Here is a 17,736-nt window from a genome sequence, read left to right on the forward strand (position 1 = left end):
TTGGAACTTCTGTTATAGTTGGTGTACATGTGTGTGTCCATGCATGTGTGGGTCCACATGTGCTCCAATGTGCATGCAGAGGTCAGAGGACCTTTGAGAGCCTGACTTTTTCTTCTGTCGGTTACAGGAATTGAGCTCATGTTATCAGATCTGCACAGCAGGTGAATTTACCACTGAGCAACCTTACTGGCCCTTTTTGAAACATTTTTATTTAGCTTTTAAAGAGGCGAGGAGAGAAGCAAACTGAAATGTGTGCTCTCGATGGGGTGGGAGCAGCCACGTGTCTATCCGTTGATCTTGTGGGGTGATATTACCAGCTTCATCATTCCCACTCCCTCCAATTCTTCAAGAGGCGGAACAGATCATGCTCGAAAAGGCATGTGACTCATAAATGGTGGCACAAAATTAAAACAAAAACCAAACAACAACAAAACAAAAAACGGAAACAAAGAACAGAAGCCAAACAAAGAATACGAAGTAGACACATGGCCGTGCCCCAGCTGATCCTGACAAGAGGATCCTGTATATGTCCTGCCGAGGAGGATCTAACACCCACCAGGAAGCGACTGTCATCACTCAGGGGAGAGGTGACAAGAGGCACTTAGGTCAGAGCTGGCAGGATGGCGGGACGGGAGCAAATGTGGAACACAGAGACTGACGTGCACAGTTCGGGTGAAATGAAAATGGGGATGTGATGCCAACTGGATGCAGGGGCTAAGAGACAAAGGCATGGGTGATGACTGCACATTTGAGCTCAAAAGGTTTGTAGAGGGGCTGGAGAGATGGCTCAGTGGTTAGCAACACTGGCTGCTCTTTCTGAGGTCCTGAGTTCAGTTCCCAGCAACCACATGGTGGCTCACAACCATCTGTCATGGGATCCGATGCCCTCTTCTGGCCTGCAGATAGATCCCTTATCTACATAAAATATAATAAATGTACATGCAGATAGATCCCTTATCTACATAAAATATAACAAATCATGCTTTAAGATGGTTTGTAGAATGGAACGATTTGAAAACAAAGTGGACGAAGAGTGGCTTTGATGACAAGGAGATGCTCAATGGACGAAGAGTGGCTTTGATGACAAGGAGATGCTCAGTGCTCACCTCCCTGCCACCATCTTCAGTGATTTGTTTTAACCATCATGGGATATTTATGGCAGTACGAAGGCATCGGATCCCATCACAGATGGTTGTGAGCGCCATGTGGTTGCTGGGAACTGAACTCAGGACCTCTGGGAGAGCAGTCAGTGCTCTTAACCGCTGAGCCATCTCTCCAGCCCACTATCACAGCCCTAAAAAGATTTATTGTTGCTCTCAGTGCTGGGTTCTGATTCTAAGCCTTGAGCATGCCAGACATAATTTACCAATGAGCTGCAAACCGGCCCTTAAGTGGGAGTATTACAGACATTTGCTGCACTTCACTCTCTAGCATCGTTTTTTCTGCTTAACAGCCAAGTGGAGGTCACTCCATCTCCTTGGCAACAGCTCCAGGTTCAGGTACATTTCCTGATCAATGCTAGCCTAGAAGATCAATTCTGGCACTGCCATTGGAACTAAACTGGGGGAGGGAGCCTGAACTATTGCAGCCATTTGTCTACACCGAGGAGAACAACTCTGAGACGAAGCCAACAGAGATCACACAGGGATAGGAGAGAGAATTTGGGACCTGGCTGAAGAATTAATACGCGAGCCCAGCGTTTTCAGATCACACTTGAACCAGTATATTCCCCTTTCCTTCAATATGTGTATTTTAGCAAACAAACACACGCTTCTACAGGTAGAACGCCACCAAGGGGGTAGTTACTTCTGGTGTCACACTAATAAATACCGACTGGAAACAAGTTAAAGGAGGAAATCCCGGTTTAGATTTCAGTTCATCCTCGTGAGAAGCGGTTGGCATAGCAGAGTTCAGCCTGTGCTGGCAGGAGCCTGTGGGGGAAGGCTGTTCACATGGTGGTAGACCAGTTGGCAAACAACACAACAGGAACTAGGGCATGCTCCAACCTTCAAAGACCTGCTCCTACTGACCTACATCCACCAACTAGGCTCTACCTCCTGAAGGTCCCACAGTCTTCCAGAATAACTCCTTTAGCTGAGGAGCAAGTATATGATGTGAAATGTTCCCAGGTCTGTTGGGACTTTTTGATTATTTCAGCTTCAAATCATAATATATTGTATCCTGGGTAGCTTTAACTCATTTTGACAGCCTGGACTCATCTGAGAGGCAGGTTTCAACTGAGGAATTGTGTGGCTCAGATTGGCTGCAGGACATGTCTGCTGCTGCTGCTGCTGCTGGGGGTGGTAGAGTATCTTGATTGTCATTTGATGAGGAAGAGTCCACTCTACCATGGGCAGTACCATCCTTACTAAGATGGTCCTAAACTGTGTAAGGAAGGAAGCTGAGTGTAAGCAGGCCGTGAGCCAGTTAGCAAGCAGCATCCTCAATAGTTCCTTCTGTACCTTTTTGGTCAGAGGTAATGCTGTGTAGATTAATTAGTAAGGTGGCCTGCCTTCAAGTTCCTGCCTTGAGTTCTATCAATGATGGAATGGGTCCTGGGATTATTAGACAAATAAGCCCTTTTCTTGCTTAAGTAGCCTTTAGTCAGAATGCTTTATTACAGCAATAGATATGGAACTAGAACTCCTAGTGTCTAGCAACCTCGTATCCTCAGACTCTCCTTTCCTTGGAGTGGTTAGTAAATAATGTGGCTCCTAACCGCTGAGAAGTGTCAGCTCCAGCTGAAACAGTCTTATGAGATGCTTCCATGTCAGTGTTAGATACAGAGCCAGGTATGAGCCAAAGGTGAAAGAGAAGGAGACAAAAGTCTGGAGAGAGGAGGGAGGGAAGGAAGGGAGGGAGGGAAGGGAAAGGGGAGAAGGGAGGAGAGGGGAGAAGGGAGAGGGGAAGAGAGGGGGGGAGAGAGAAAGAGAGAGAGAGGAAGGGAGGGAGAGAGTGGGAGAGAGGAAGGGAGGGAGAGGGAGGAAGGCAGGCAGAAGCCAGACTAGAGAGAGAAGTGGGGCAAATGAAGCCTGATGCTGATTTTAGATTCCAGAGCTCTGGCGGGGGTGGGGGGATTCCATAGTAACTAAGCATGCGGGTCAGTGCTGGGGTTCAGAAGCCTGAGAGCATTGAAACACTTGTCCCCAGGACACACACCTGCAGAGAAACATCAAAGGGCTGAAGGGTTCATGCAGGAGAGGTGGGGTGAGGGGAGGTAGAAATGGTCAGAGTGGTGCCCAAGTCCTACTTCTCTTGAGAAACTTGACTGACACATGGGAACAGCTAGGAGAAATATGTCTTACTGTCATTGGTTGCTTGGGTTGATTGTGAGGCAGCCCTGGCTTACCTAGAACTTATTATATACTACAGGCTAGCCTCAAATTCAGAGATCTACTTGTCTCTGTCTCCTGAGTGCTGAGATTAAAGGTGTGTGTCACCACGCACAACTGGCTTGACTTATTTTCATTTTATTTTTCTATCTTTTTATTGTTGTTGAGGGAGCATCTTGCGTAGCCCTGGCTGGCTTCAAAGTTGTTGTGTAACTGTGGATGACTTTGAACTCCTGATCCTCCTGCCTCTGCCTCCCTAGGCCTGGGATTACATGCACACACCATCATGCCTAGCACATGTGTTCTGCTTTGAGTCATTGTTCAGGCTACTATGCCTTGATTTGTAAGAGACGTGTGGGAAGTAATTGAAGAGCATTTGCCCTCCACGAGCAAAATGTGTCTGGATAGGTGCCGTGGAGCTCGGGGGTTGCTCTGCTGTGGAGCTGGGAGCTGGCACAGGGCTGAAGGGCATAGTGGCTGCCCTGCTGGGTGCTCACGTGACTATCACGTGGATCGAAAAGTAGCATTAGAATTTCTTAACTTCGAGCCATCTTCCAGTTAACTTGCCAACATGACGAACACAAAGGGAAAGAGGAGAGGCACTCGCTATACGTTCTCTAGGCCTTTTAGGAAACATGGAGCTGTTCTTTGGCTACATACATGCGAATCTACAATAGGTGATATTGTAGACATCAAGGGAATGGGCACTGTTCAGAAAGGAACGTCCCAAAAGAGTTATCGCGGAAAACCGGAAGAATCTACAGTGTCACCCAGCATGCCGTGCGCATCATTGTAAACAAGCAAGTTAAGGGTAAGACTCTGGCTAAGAGGATAAAAGTTCGAATTGAGTACATCAAGCACTCGAGGAGCAGAAATGGCTTCCTGAAGCGGGTGGAGGAGAAGGAAGAAAAAGGAAACCAAAGAGAGGGGCACCTGGGTTCAGCTGAAGCGCCAGCCTGTGCCACCCAGAGGAGCGCACTTTGTGAGGACTAACGGAAGAGCCTGAGCTGCTGGAGCCCGTTCCCTGTGAATTCCTGGCCTGATGTACAAAAAGAAATAAAGGGGGTTGGAGAGATGGCTCAGTGGTTAAGAACACTGACTGTTCTTCCTAGAGGTCCTGAGTTTAATTCCCAGCAACCACATGGTGGCTCACAACCATCTGTAAAGGGATCTGATGCTCTCTTCTGGTGTGTCTGAAGATAGCAACAGTGTACTCACATACATAAAATCAATAAATATTTTTTATATTTTTTTTTAAAAAAAGAAATAAAGAACCCGGACTGCAAAAAAAAAAAAAAAAAAAAAAGATTTTCTTAAGTCAAATATTGAAGCCAACTTACCTTCCCATATCCAACCTAAGACTGTTATTAAGGAGCTGACTTGGGGACAAAATTTGGAAAGTTTTTCTCCTGGAGAATTTGATCTCATACTTGGAGCTGATGATCATATACTTAGAAAATAGCTTCATTCACAGATCTTCTTCAAACACTGATACATCTCTGTAGAAACAACTCTGTGATTCTTTTAGCTTGCCGAATCCGCTACGAACGGGATAATAACTTCTTAAGGATGCTGGGGAGGCAATTTACTGTGAGTAAGGTTCACTATGATCCTGAGAAGGACGTTCACATTTACAAAGCACAGAAGAGAAAGCAGAGGGAGGACTTGTAGTGGGCACTATTCTCTTAGAACTGAATTTGTCAGTTAGGGTCTCACAGCTAGAACTCTTAACAGTGTTAATGACACGGTGACTGAAGTCATTCCGCTCAGAGCTGCCCGAGGAACAAAGCACACGTGGACTTTGTAGACAGTGCCCTGTCTCGTCAGATCGGCGCACCGCTGTCAATGGACGTGTGAGGTTTGGCTGCGTTCTTTCCTTGTCCTGTGTGCTCACTTGGTGAGCAGCTTCCACTGATAAAGTAAAAAGTGTAAAGTGTCTCTAAACTGGTGAGCCAGTGAGACATTCTGGGACAGGTTTTGTTGGTTTCCTTGTCTGCTGAGTGTAAATGGATTTATTACAGGTATTACCCGAAACAAATAGACAAACAAAGAAAGTTAAAAAATTAAACTTGCTGGACTTATGTACTTTATGCATATTGGTGTTTTATATGTTTATATCCCTGCATATATATATGTGTGTGTACTGTAATACATGAGGCTTGGGCAGAGGTCAGAAGATGGTGTTAGATCCCCTGGAACTGGAGTTACAGACAGCTGTGAGCCACCACATGGGTTCTAGAAACTGAATCCAGGTCATTTGGAAGAGCAACAAAAGTTCTTAAGGTCTGAGCTATCACTCTAACCCCATACTAAAATAAATATTAAAAATTTAAGGTGGAATATGTTGGAGCCAGACACCTAATCCCTGACCATAATGCTCACCCCTGGCTTCCACTTGTGCACACCCAAGTAAGTTCACCTGCACATAGAGGCATACACACATGGAGAACGTTTCTACTGTGTGATCTGTATGACTCTGGAATGAGCACAGCATCTAACAATTGTTCCTGGACAGTGTCAAGTGGACTTGGTGATGTTTGTTGGCTTAAGGAATTTCCCTTACAGATTTTAGAACTCTAATGCCTGTTGGGTCCAGATGTTCAAGCCTACAACCGTGGCCCTTCAGTTCAATAAGATCAGAGGATCATAAGCCTGATACCTGCTTGAGTTGTGAGCTTCAAGTCAGCCTAGGCAACTTAGAGATGCACTGTTTCCAAGTAAAAGGCAAAGATAGCTCAATGATAGTTTGTCTAATATGGATGAGGCCCTGAGTTCAGTCCCAACTACTGAAAAATATCTAATGCTAAAACTCAGCACAGATTGGTACAGAAAGAAGCCTAGAAAAAGAAAAACTATAAATCAAACAGTAACCATATAGATCAAACAGTAACTATCAAACTATAAATCAAACAGTAACCAGACCCTAAGATGAAACAGAAGAGGGAAGTTTAGGGGCCAAAATGGTTCCTCTCGTTATTGCTGAACTTAAATTAGTTGAGACAAATTTCTGTACCTCAATGTGTCAACAAAAGTATGTTTAATTATTCAAAGGTTTTTTTTAAAACAAACCTTAATGTGAGCTACGGACTTTATGAGCTCAGTAACTGTTGAAAATGGACCACAACACTGTAAAAGTACAGTTTTCTGTATTGCCTCTTCTCTTCTCTTCTCTTCTCTTCTCTTTCTCCTCTTCTCTTCTTCTCTGCCTGTTTCTTTTCTTCCTTCCTTCCTTCCTTCCTTCTTTCCTTCCTTCCTTCCCTTTCTTCCTTCCTTCCTTCCTTCCTTCCTTCCTTCTTTCTTTCTTTCTCTTTCTTTCTTTCCTTCTTTTTTTGGAGACAGGGTCTCTCTACATAGTGCTGGGTGACCTGGAACTGACTCTGTAGACCAGGCCAGCCTCGAACTCACAGAGATCCACTGGCCTCTGCCTCCTAAGTTCTGGCGTTAAAGGAGTGCACCATAACACTGAGCGCATGTGCTTAGTTTTTATATGAAAAATAAAATATGTTAATTAAAAAAGAGGCCTTAATTACTTTTATATATTGACTTTGGGCGTATAGCTAAGAAGACAGCTCCAGAGAATAAATATGACAGCTACTCTGGACTGTCCAGGGTAACTATGGGCCTGGTCTCTTGCTCCTTTGTTAGGAGGGCACTTCAGGAAGAGTCATCAAGAGCACACCTACAGGCCAGTCTATCCTTTGGGCTCTGTCTGAACTTCAGGTGGCCATCCTGAGAGCTGATATACAGGAGTGTTTTGCTAGCTAGGTCTCAGCCCTTATTCTCCCCTGCTTTTGTTTGTTCGTTTTGTTTTTGTTGTTTTAAGATTTATTTATTTTATGTATATGACTATACGCAGCTGTCCTCAGACACACCAGAAGGGGCACCAGATCCCATTACAGATAGGTGCGAACCACCATGTGGTTGCTGGGAATTGAACTCATGACCTTTGGAAGAGAAGTCAGTGCTCTTAACCACCTGAGCTCCTCTACCCTGTTTTCAACTTCCCTGTTTTTAGAATGTAGAGGCCATGATTTCCTCCAAATCTCAAAAGAGGAAGGAGCTGATGGTTCTTCTAGAGACAGCCACATGATTGCTAATATTGTCAAAAATGAGACTCAGAGGCAGAGGATAGAGAGATTGCTGGGCTTATAGACCTGGAAGGAAGGAAGGAAGGAAGGAAGGAAGGAAGGAAGGAAGGAAAGGAAGGAAGAGGAGAAGGAGGAAGAGAATGAGGAAGAGCTAGAAAGGAAGAAGGAAGGTAGGAAACAAGGGGGACATCTCTGTTACTTGTCTGCTGATGCTAATTCATCTGTATAACCTCTGCAGATTCTTCTGTAAAGACTATGGGGCTGGAGAGATGGCTCAGTAGTTAAGAGCATTGACTGCTCTTCCATAGGTCCTGAGTTCAATTCCTGCAGCCATATGGTGGCTCACAACCATCTGTAATAGAATCTGATGTCCTCTTGTGATGTTTCTGAAAACAGCTACAGTGCACTCATATAAATATAATAAATAAATCTTTTTTTTAAAGACTGTGTAAAAGGAAAGTGAAGTCATTTGGAGGTGAGTGGGTGGTTTTTCTTAGGAAATCTACAGGAGAGCCTCAGTATATGAGAAGGTGGCTGCTGTAGCTGAAGGTAAGGAAACAGCCCAAGATAACCCAGCATCTTAGCCCATGTCTCACCTCTTCCTGACTCAATGGTGCCTCTGGGCTTCAGTATTTCCAGAACCCCAGGGCCATGGAGCACAGTTTGAAAAACCTTTGCTAGACCCACCACCCTTATTTTACATATAAGAGGACAGAGGTCTTGCTGAAGGTCTGCCTAGTAGAAGTAGGTAGTATTCACTAGGAAATCAGATCCAGGGTCCTGACCTCTGGGTCCATAACCTCTCTGTGCACTGCTTTGCTTTGGTCGTGTTGTGACCACTTTTTGTTTATTGAGTGGGGAACACCCTACAAGCCCAAACATGAGCTCTGCCCTCTGTGAGTGGAAACAGCAGCCCACACACAAATCATTGTCACCACCTGGGCAGCAGCACCCACCCCCAAATGCCAGCAAGAATCTTCTAATTCTGGTAGGTTACTTTGTTCCCAACCACAAAAAGATTGCTGTAGAGGCTCCAGAGCCTCTGCGTGGGTTCTGTCTGGAGGAGAGATGAAACCTGGGCTTAGAGTGGAAGACAACTTCTGTGATTGTCTTCTGTGCTGACAGTGGGCTTTGCTATAGCAGCCAAATTCTTCGGTGGGTATTGGTCTTACTTTTCCTGCCAGATTGCTCTGTTACAGAGGACACAGTTCCTGGATGCCTAGCTTTGAGTTCTTTATTTAAGCTAATAATACTTAGTTAATTGTGCTTATGTTCAGGGCCATTTGACCTATTTTTCGATCATGAAAGGGGAAGGGAGACAACTCTAAAAGTCCAAAAAAGGTAGGCAGACTTTTGAACCTGCCCTTATAGGTTCAAAAGGGCATGGCAAACATGAGAGGAGCTAGCCTGCAGCCAGTGAAAGCATACTCCAAATAGCACTGTCCATTGGAACAGTCCACGGGTTGACTGACCCCTTTGGGTGCATGTGCTGGGTAGTTTTATGTCAACTTGACACAGCTAAAGGCACCCAAGAGGAGGTAACCTCAATTGAAAAAATGTTTCCAAAGACTGGGCAGTAGACAAGCTCATGAGGTATTTTCTTAATTAGTGATCAATGGGAAAGGCCCAGTGTTACCCCTGGGCTGGTGGTCCTGAGTGCTATACAAAATCAGGTTGAGCAAGCCTTGGTAAGAAAGCTGTAAGCAGCATTCCTCCATGGGTTAAATGCGATGCATGACACATTCAATCTACATCAGAGCTGCCTCCAGGTTCCTTCCCTGTTTGAGTTCATATTCTGACTTCTTTCAGTGATGAACAGTGATTAGGAAACAAGCCAGATAAACCCTTTCCTCCACAACTTGCTTTGGTCATGATGTTTCATCACAGCAATAGTAACCCTAACAGGGACAACACATTATCTCTTAGAATAACAAACAACTCCTCTAGAGGACTTGTACAGATAATGGATCTGAGGCTTTAAAAAAAAAAAAAAAGTAATAAAATAGAACCTGGGCCAGATTAGAGTCATGATGAGGTCACAGATTTAGCTGACTTCCAAACGTAAGTCAATTGTCTCCAAATCAGGATGATCAATAATCTTTCAAGTTTTGAGAGATGCTAGGATGTTGCAGTAAATATTAAAAATGGAATTGTTTATCTCTGTATGCTTCCTGTATGTACACATGAACTCTGTCGCTCGGTCCAAGCTGCCGTCCACACAACTCCCTTCCTTGGCAGTTCACTCTGCCTGCCCTACTGCCTTCTTCCCTGGGGTGTTTCTTTACCCCAAATCCCAACACAAGCACCACTCTGAGGCCTGATAGCTTTTCATACAGGTTTATATATCAAACTCTCAATCTACAAACCCTCTACACAAGATTACATCAAATGGACAAAGATACAAACTGCCCTTCAATATGAGACCTATAAAATCCTTAAATGATCATAGCTACTTAACATCAATAAAGCCTACCTGGATCCAATTCATCCTTCTCAACTTCCATCTTGGAGCTTTTCTCTTGGTTGTCCTCCTCTGTCCTCTGACCTTCCTTTCCCCACCTCCCTTTCCCTGCCTGATCACCCACTCTCACCTTTCTTTTACTAATTAAAATAGGAAGGTTCAAATGAAGTCACCTGCACGAGTATCTGACTAGGTAGCCCTTCTTGGGGAAGTAGAATTAACATTAAAATACAAACAGCTTCAGGACTATCTACACTAGGAGTGCATCATACTTTCTTGCGGGGTGTCTCTGCTGGTCTTTAACCTTCAGTCTACCATGTTGTTTCTATCTCCTAAGCTACTCCCCCATGCTTTCATCTATACTACGATGGACTGTCACTAACTATTTCACTGGACAATTAGTTACATTGGACAATTAATTAGTGCTCAGTAGAGTGGTGGCTAATTTCTTCCTTTTTACTCCAAACCCTGTCTTCTCCCATAATTCCTGGTTGATTCTTTCTAGTCAACAGTCTGGCTGTTGGAGACAGAGTTCTGTTGTATTCTCCAAGCTGATCCTGAACTGACCATGTAGCCCAATCTGGCCTCCAATTTGTGATGCTTCTGCTTGGCTGTCCAGCACTGGGATTACAGGCCTGTGCTACTGCATCTGGCTAATAACTCGATTTGGATGGTGTGTGTGTGTGCCTGTGTGTGTGTGTGTGTGTGTGTGTGCCTGTGTGTGTGTATGTGCTCGTGTGTGTGTGTGTCAGGGGATGAAGAGTAAGTGTTTATGGAACTTCTTCCTCTTGGCCAGAAACAGTGTTCTAGTTGACATCGGTGGTGACAGTGTTACACTGGGCAAAAGAAGGCATTTGTGAATTCTGGAGCTTGGAGACATTTCAGAATCAGTCTTTTCTCTTTCTCAGATATAAATCTAGCACACACTGGCCCAAGAAAGAATATTAGGGTGTCATTAAGGAAAGAGAGAGGGAATAGGGTGACAGAATAAATTAGCTAAATAATTTATAGATCCAGTGTCTGAACCTGTATCTCATAAGATGGATAAGTTGATACCATCAGTACCACACAATATAAACAAATGAATCTGAAAGTTACTAGACCAGAACAAATACAGAGACCCGCAGCCAGACAATATGCAAAGAGTGAGAGACCTCTGAATACTTATCTTTAATGGGATATTTCTATCAAATCCTCTAGGCTCAGGAAACCCTTAAGAAGAGGAGGTGGAGAGAGTGTAAGAGTCAGAGGGGATGGAGGACACCAAAAAAAAAAAAAAAAAAAACAAGGGCCCCTGAATCAACAGGACTGATACACATATGAACTCACAGACAAAGAGGCAGCAAGAACAGGGCCTGCATGGGTCTGCACCAGATGGGGTCTGAGAGCTGAAAGAAGTGGACACGTGCCTCCATCCCTAACCCGGAATCTCTTTCCAGGTGATAACAATTTGCAAATGAGAATTCAACTCAAAAGAAGTCTCAGTGGAGAAACAAACTACTCTTAAGGATAAGCCCAACAAAAGATAGCCTCTCCATTGCTTGTTTGTTTTCTAACCAGAGACAGAATCAGGGTAGATCCCTATGGGACAGGAAGTCATAGGAGGTGAGGAGGAAGTGAGAGAGGAGTAGAGGGAGGAGAAAGCTTCCTGTTTCTTTGAAAGAAAAGGAATCACCATCACCCCTGCTGGAGGAAGGGCCTTGCTGTGATTGGATGGACACATGAAAGGTTATGTCCAGAAGGTGTCTTCAAAACAGTCTCTTACAGACCCAGTGAGATGGCCCAGTGGATAAGAATTCTTACTGTGTAGGCGTAAGGTCCTGAGCTTGGTTCTCAGTACTCACATAAAAGCCGGTTGTGGATGTCTTAGAGAAAAAAAAAATTCCAGGGTGGCAAAGAGTTCCTAAACACCATCCTCCCTTCTAGGAAGTTTGCAGTTGAGTATAATCTTATGCTCAAGAGAACTTTTGCCAGGATCTGAAGATTTTTGTATTGTTATAGTTTGGTAGGCAGGCACAGTTACCAACTACTGTTGTCCAAGGCAAAGATGTTAAGAACATTTTAGAATGTACAAGAACCCCATCTTGACCACAGAATGATTTGTTCCTCCTATAAGCAGTGACAGGGGTGGGGAACCTTCTTCTAGAGATTGGGATCATCTTCTTTAGGGGGTCAATAAAAAAGCAACTGCAAATCCCTGTTCAAAATGCTGTTTCACTCCATTCAGATGAGCTTTTAAAAATCCACACCTTTAATTCCAGCACCCAGGAGGCAGAGGCAGGTGGAGTTCGAAGCCAGCTTGGTCTGCAGAGTGAGTTCCAGGACAGCCAGGGCTACAAAGAAACCTGGTCTTGAAAAGAAAAAAGAAAAAACAAACCACACTAATGTTTAGAAGAAAAGACACACAGGAGAACATTTCTGGCAAGGGTTAAGAATAAAATGCATACTTTAAAAAAGAGAGAGAGATTAGTTTCCACAGTTGCAGATCTTTCACCTCAAGGGAGGGATGGCTGAGGATATGCAAGCATAACTGTGAGGTAAATAAATATTTCCCTGACTCCTAAGGGTGCTATGATCCTAACTCAAGATGGGAGAAGCCAGAGTCATTGTTACTTGTGTTACTTGTTCTTTATTTTCTTCTTATCATCCGGAGGTGTGCTGGCCATCCCTGATGTAGAGTCAAGGCTTTTGGGACTCTTCTCTGTTACTAATGGGGATCTAGATTCTCCCACCAAAGGCCTGAGTTGACAAGTCTAGTGAGATAAGACAAGGTCTGTGCATGTCAGTGTTTTGACTAAGCCTGCTCAGTCAATGGGTTCTCCAGCAGCAGCGGCGAGGATTAAAAAGAAAGAAGCAATTAGACAATACTGTAGCATGACCCCCAGCCAGTTCTGAGGCTGAAAGGTGGGTTTAGTTTTTCCTAGTCTGCTTTTATATTATTTTAATTACATGCAAGTAATAATAAGGTCAGTTCTATGTTAAGGGAACAAGCAAAACAATAAACACAAATAGTCAAGGAACAAGCAAGACCATAAACAAAGTCCCATGGATCATTCTTTCTAAGGGCTTATCAATATCTGTGCCTACTTCCCTGTCCTAGCCCAAAGTCATATTATTACCTGAAGCCTACTTCTTTGTTCTAGCCTAAAATCAGATTCCACCCTCAGCTTACTTCCTTGTCCTAGCCCAATGTCAAATTCCTGCCTGGTGTAGCCCTACTTCCTTGTCCTGGCCCAATGTCAAATTCTTGCCAAGTGACCCCAAAAGCTCTCCACCGTTTCTGCAGTATGTAGCTCTAGGTCTTTTCTCCCAGGAATCTTCAGATCTAGGTCTTCAGGGTCAGGTAGAGCCTGAGCACTAGACAGTCTCATTGTTTGGACCAAGGAATGCTATCTACACCATGTCTGTAACCTAGCATCCCATAAATGCCAAGATTCAAGGCAGTTTCGGAAGTCCTAACTTCTTCCTCCTGGGTTAGGTCAGCACAGATTTGGGTGCTGAAATTTTTAATCTAAATCTGAGGTTTCTACCCTGGCTTGATCAGTCAGTTCCTGGATAGATGACACACACTCAAATGTTATATTTACAATAAACAGCACAAGAGCTAGGCAGACATCTACCCACTATGCAACTGGAATCTACTTTCCTACTGATAACTGAGTTATTACTTGCTATGTTTTATCTGGGCTGCTCTTAACTCCAATTGGCCAGCCCTCAGAGCCATATGTTCTTGACAACTTTTTCTTCCTTTTCTCCTTCTCCCCTCATGATTCTCCTCCACACCCTCCCCAGGCCAGGGAACCCTAAAACCCACCTATGTCTCTTCTGCTCAAGTATTGACTCTCAGTATCTTTATTCACTGATCAGAAATAACTTGGGGGCAAGGTCCTGTGGCATCACTTGGGTCTACATACAGTCTCTGGGGCAACCAGAGGTCTTGGGGGGCTTGGACTTAGCTTTACAGTACACAGCAAAAGACCAAACCTCAACACTGGGGGTGTTGAAAAGAATGTGGAAGTGAGAGTAAACAATAACCCATGGTTTTCTGTAATTTGGGGGAACCCAAGACATAATTTTCCTGGTCTGTATTCCATTTATGCATGGACACATCTATTTACCCATCCATCCATTTATTGAGTCCAGGTCTGCTCAAACTCAGAGTGGAAACTTAAAGTTAACTAAGAAAAATGAATCCTTGAACTTCCTCCTGAATTTGAATGGCAGTAAATGTTTATACTTGGGCATTCATATTCTGAATTTATCTTCCAGCTCTGCTACTTTCTTGGAAAAAAAAGTCTTTCAATCCCATCTCTCTCTTTCATCATATGTGTATGTATGTATGTATGTATGCATATATGTATGTATGCATGCATGTATCTATCTATCATCTATCTATCTAATGTGTTTAAGTATGCATGTATGTATGTATGCATGCATTTATCTATCTATCATCTATCTATCTAATGTGTGTAAGTATGCATGTATGTATGTATGCATGCATGTATCTATCTATCATCTATCTATCTAATGTATGTAAGTGTATGCTGGAGCATATGTGTGTGTGTTTGTGTATGTGTGTGTATGACAACCTGCATGGAGTATCCACGTAGAACAGGAGAAGTGATAGAGCTCTTAGAACTAGTTCTAGGCAGTTGTGACCTGCTAGGAACATGGGGGCTGGGAACTGAACCTGGGCTCTCTAAAAAAGCATCAAGTTCTCTTAACCACTGAGCAATCTGTCCAGTCTCCTCACCTTCACTGTCTTTAAGGATGGAGTAGCAACATTATCTATATGAAATGTGCTCTCAACAGATTAAATGAAACACTTAGGTACAGCACCTAGCAGAACGCCTTGTAGAGAGTGAGTACTCTATTTGCTATCTATAGCCACTGCTAAGAAGTCTTGCCACAGATAATATTTTAATGAGAAGTATTAAAGCAGGCAATGTTTGCATCTCCATGGACCCCTGATCAATGGGGCTCATTAAAGGAAGATGGAATTTCAAGGCAGGAAACATGCAGCAAAGTATAACCTAGATGCCCCGCCCCTACCACAAAGCCATCATGACCAATGTAATTTTTTTCTCTTTTATGGCCAGTATATTTTGTTCTCTTCTACTCAGGCAGAAAAAAATGAAATATACATAACAGTCTCTACAAGGAACTCTGATGCTGCTAAAACGTACAGAGTTCATACCCGATACCGACCAGGTCCTCCTGTGACCCCTTTGATCATGGAACCAGCCTGCTAGCTAGATGTCATCCCTCTCACCAGTTCCACAAGCAACCATAACAGAAGACCACAGTTTGGGGGTCATGAAATAACAGAAACCTAGTTCTCATAATCTGGAGATCAGATACCTGAAATGAACATTCTTGGGTTAAAGACATGGTATTGGCAGGCATGTTCCTTTGATAAGACTGTCATAACAAAGAGCCACAGGCAGGATAATTTAAAGAGCAGAAATTACTAACATCAAGGTATCCACAGGACTAGCAGACACCTTCCTTGGTGTACAGGCAGCTGCTTCCTCATAGACTTGACCTCACATGGCCTTCCCCTGGGTGTCTCTTCTTTTCCATATAAGGACATTAGTCTGGTTCCTTCCTCATTTTGACTTGATCACCTCTTAAAAGTCTTCTCTCCAAATATAGTAACATTCTGAGGTACTGGGCCCAGGCCTTCCACATATGAATTTGGGGAAGGGGGCAGTTCAGCTTCGATATTAAATGTCCATGCCATGGATGTTTATAGATTCTGACATTCTGTGGCTTCTAACCACTTGCTTCTAATATCATATTCCTGACTCTTCTGTGTTTGCCCAGTCCTGTAATGTCCCTGCTGAAAGGACATTTCTGACAGCATTGAAAACTCATCAGAAAAAATCTCTTCATCATCTGTAAGGACCCTGTGTTTCCCAATGAACTTGTGTTGGTAGTTTCCAGAGACTGGGTTATGTCTATCTCAGAGTTAGATTAATTTTCAGCCTATGGTGGCACCCCATTACAGAACTGGAAAGTAACCCGCTAAACATTATAGAGAACAGAGGCAGAGGGCTGTAGCCATACAAGGAACTGAGCTCAACTCACAGGCCCTTCCAGCTTGCATGGGTGTGCCCCAGACAAAGACAAACCAAGACATAGACCCAAAAAGAAAACACCAGTAACAGCATCTTAGCAAGGACCCTGGGGCAAGAAAGCCCATTGTTAGTTCGATTAGGGTATCAGACCCGAGACTCATACTGTGACCAAGCAAATTCCTAGAGGCAAGGAATTCAGTCTGAGCCTTGGCAGCAGAACAATTCAATTTACTTTGAAAAATGTCTCAGGTGCAAAGGGCCAGGGCTGCAACAGTCAGCAGTAGGAATTCCAGTGGGCAGGCCAAGTAAGAGCTTGTTTATTCTCTTCAGGAATGAAGGGCCTGCCCAGTCTTGTTCCCAGAGACACAGTAAGGAACCAGCCAGGATAAGGATGGCCACCTTCTTGCGGGGAGAGGTGGACCTAAGCATGGGAGGGAGACAGGGCTAAGCCTGTGGACAGTTGAGCAAACATGAGGAATGGGGAGAGTGATCGGCTCCGTCCCATTTGAAAAATCACCGTTCTGAGGACCTACCTAAGCAGAGAACAGAGGCGCCTTTTCTGCCACACTCAGTTCAGCTAGCAGAGGCTTAGCTGGAATAGAATCGTTGTTTCAAATCAGCCTGGACCTATACTGTACAGGGCTCAGGTGGTTGTTGCATGGAAGGGGGAACCTAAGTGCCTTTGGTTCCATTCCTACACGGCCTCTTCAGTGAAGCTTTTGTTCACAGGGTCCATCACGTTTGTGCCCCTCCCATCTTCTGTCTACTTCTTACACTTCTGCTTCAGTTTAAATATGGCCTGTCTCACATGTTTCTTACAAAGTGTCCGGAAAGGTTTCTGCCTTCCCTACCTGGATGTCAACTGACATCCTTGGGGGGCTGGGGGTCTTAGATATGAGACTTAAATATGCAACTTACTTACTTATTTTTAAATGTATTTATTTATTTTACATATGTGAGTACACGGTAGCTGTCCTCAGACACTGCAGAAGAGGGCATCGGATCTCATTACAGATGGTTGTGAGCTACCCTTGTGTTTGCTGGGAATTGAACTCAGGACCTCTGGAAGAAAAGTCAGTGCTCTTAACCACTGAGCCATCTATCTCTCCAGCCCAAAAGGTGACTTATTTAAAGTGACTTATGAAAGAGCTTCAAGACAAAAGACAGGCAAAGAAATGCCATCAATGTCCATTGCAGATGTACCCCAGGTAAGATGGAGGCATTTAATGGCTGGATCTGAGATGAGAGATGTCTAAACATGATGCCAGGAGTCCTCGGTTTGAGCTGCAAGTAGCCATAGAGCATAAGGCTGAATGGAAGACCCAAAGACTGGTGTATATTGCAGCAGCAGGAAGGGCAGAGCTGAAGTCCAGAAGACAGGCGAGTCTCAGTCGGCTGCCTGAAGGAAACAGGGGAACAGGTAAGGATACAGTGCAGGTGTTTGGAAAAGAAGACAAAGATCCGAATCACCAAGGAGAGGGGACAAGAGACATCTGTGAGTATGTCCCATATTCAAATGTGACTGTACTGTGAGATAGGACCTTCAGGAAAGTAACAGAATCAAATGAGATCAGTGTGGCCATGTCCTAATCCAGCATGACTGGTGACCTCCGTAAGAAGAGGGACTGAAACATGCCCAAAGAGAAGCAGGAAAGAAACAGGAATGGGAAGAGAGAAGCTTCAGGGAGCACCAACCCCACTGGTAACTGGATAGCATTTGTGGCCTACGGAATGATGAAGCTAACTTCTGTCATCACCGTCTCTGTGCCCACGGC

At 44.2% G+C, this 17,736-nt stretch overlaps 1 protein-coding gene across 1 annotated transcript; it reads left to right on the forward strand.

Moving 5' to 3' along the window:
* Window positions 1-2,349: 2,349 nt before the first annotated feature.
* LOC308433038 (protein N-lysine methyltransferase METTL21A-like) lies at window positions 2,350-5,003 on the forward strand (the record flags this gene model as incomplete). Its single annotated transcript, XM_080932904.1, is given in 5 exon segments — window positions 2,350-2,476; window positions 3,741-3,840; window positions 4,605-4,773; window positions 4,775-4,792; window positions 4,794-5,003. Coding segments are annotated over 5 exon segments (624 nt in total).
* Window positions 5,004-17,736: the final 12,733 nt, after the last annotated feature.

Source organism: Micromys minutus (assembly GCF_963924665.1).
Source record: "Micromys minutus genome assembly, chromosome: 19".
Lineage (NCBI taxonomy): Eukaryota > Metazoa > Chordata > Mammalia > Rodentia > Muridae > Micromys > Micromys minutus.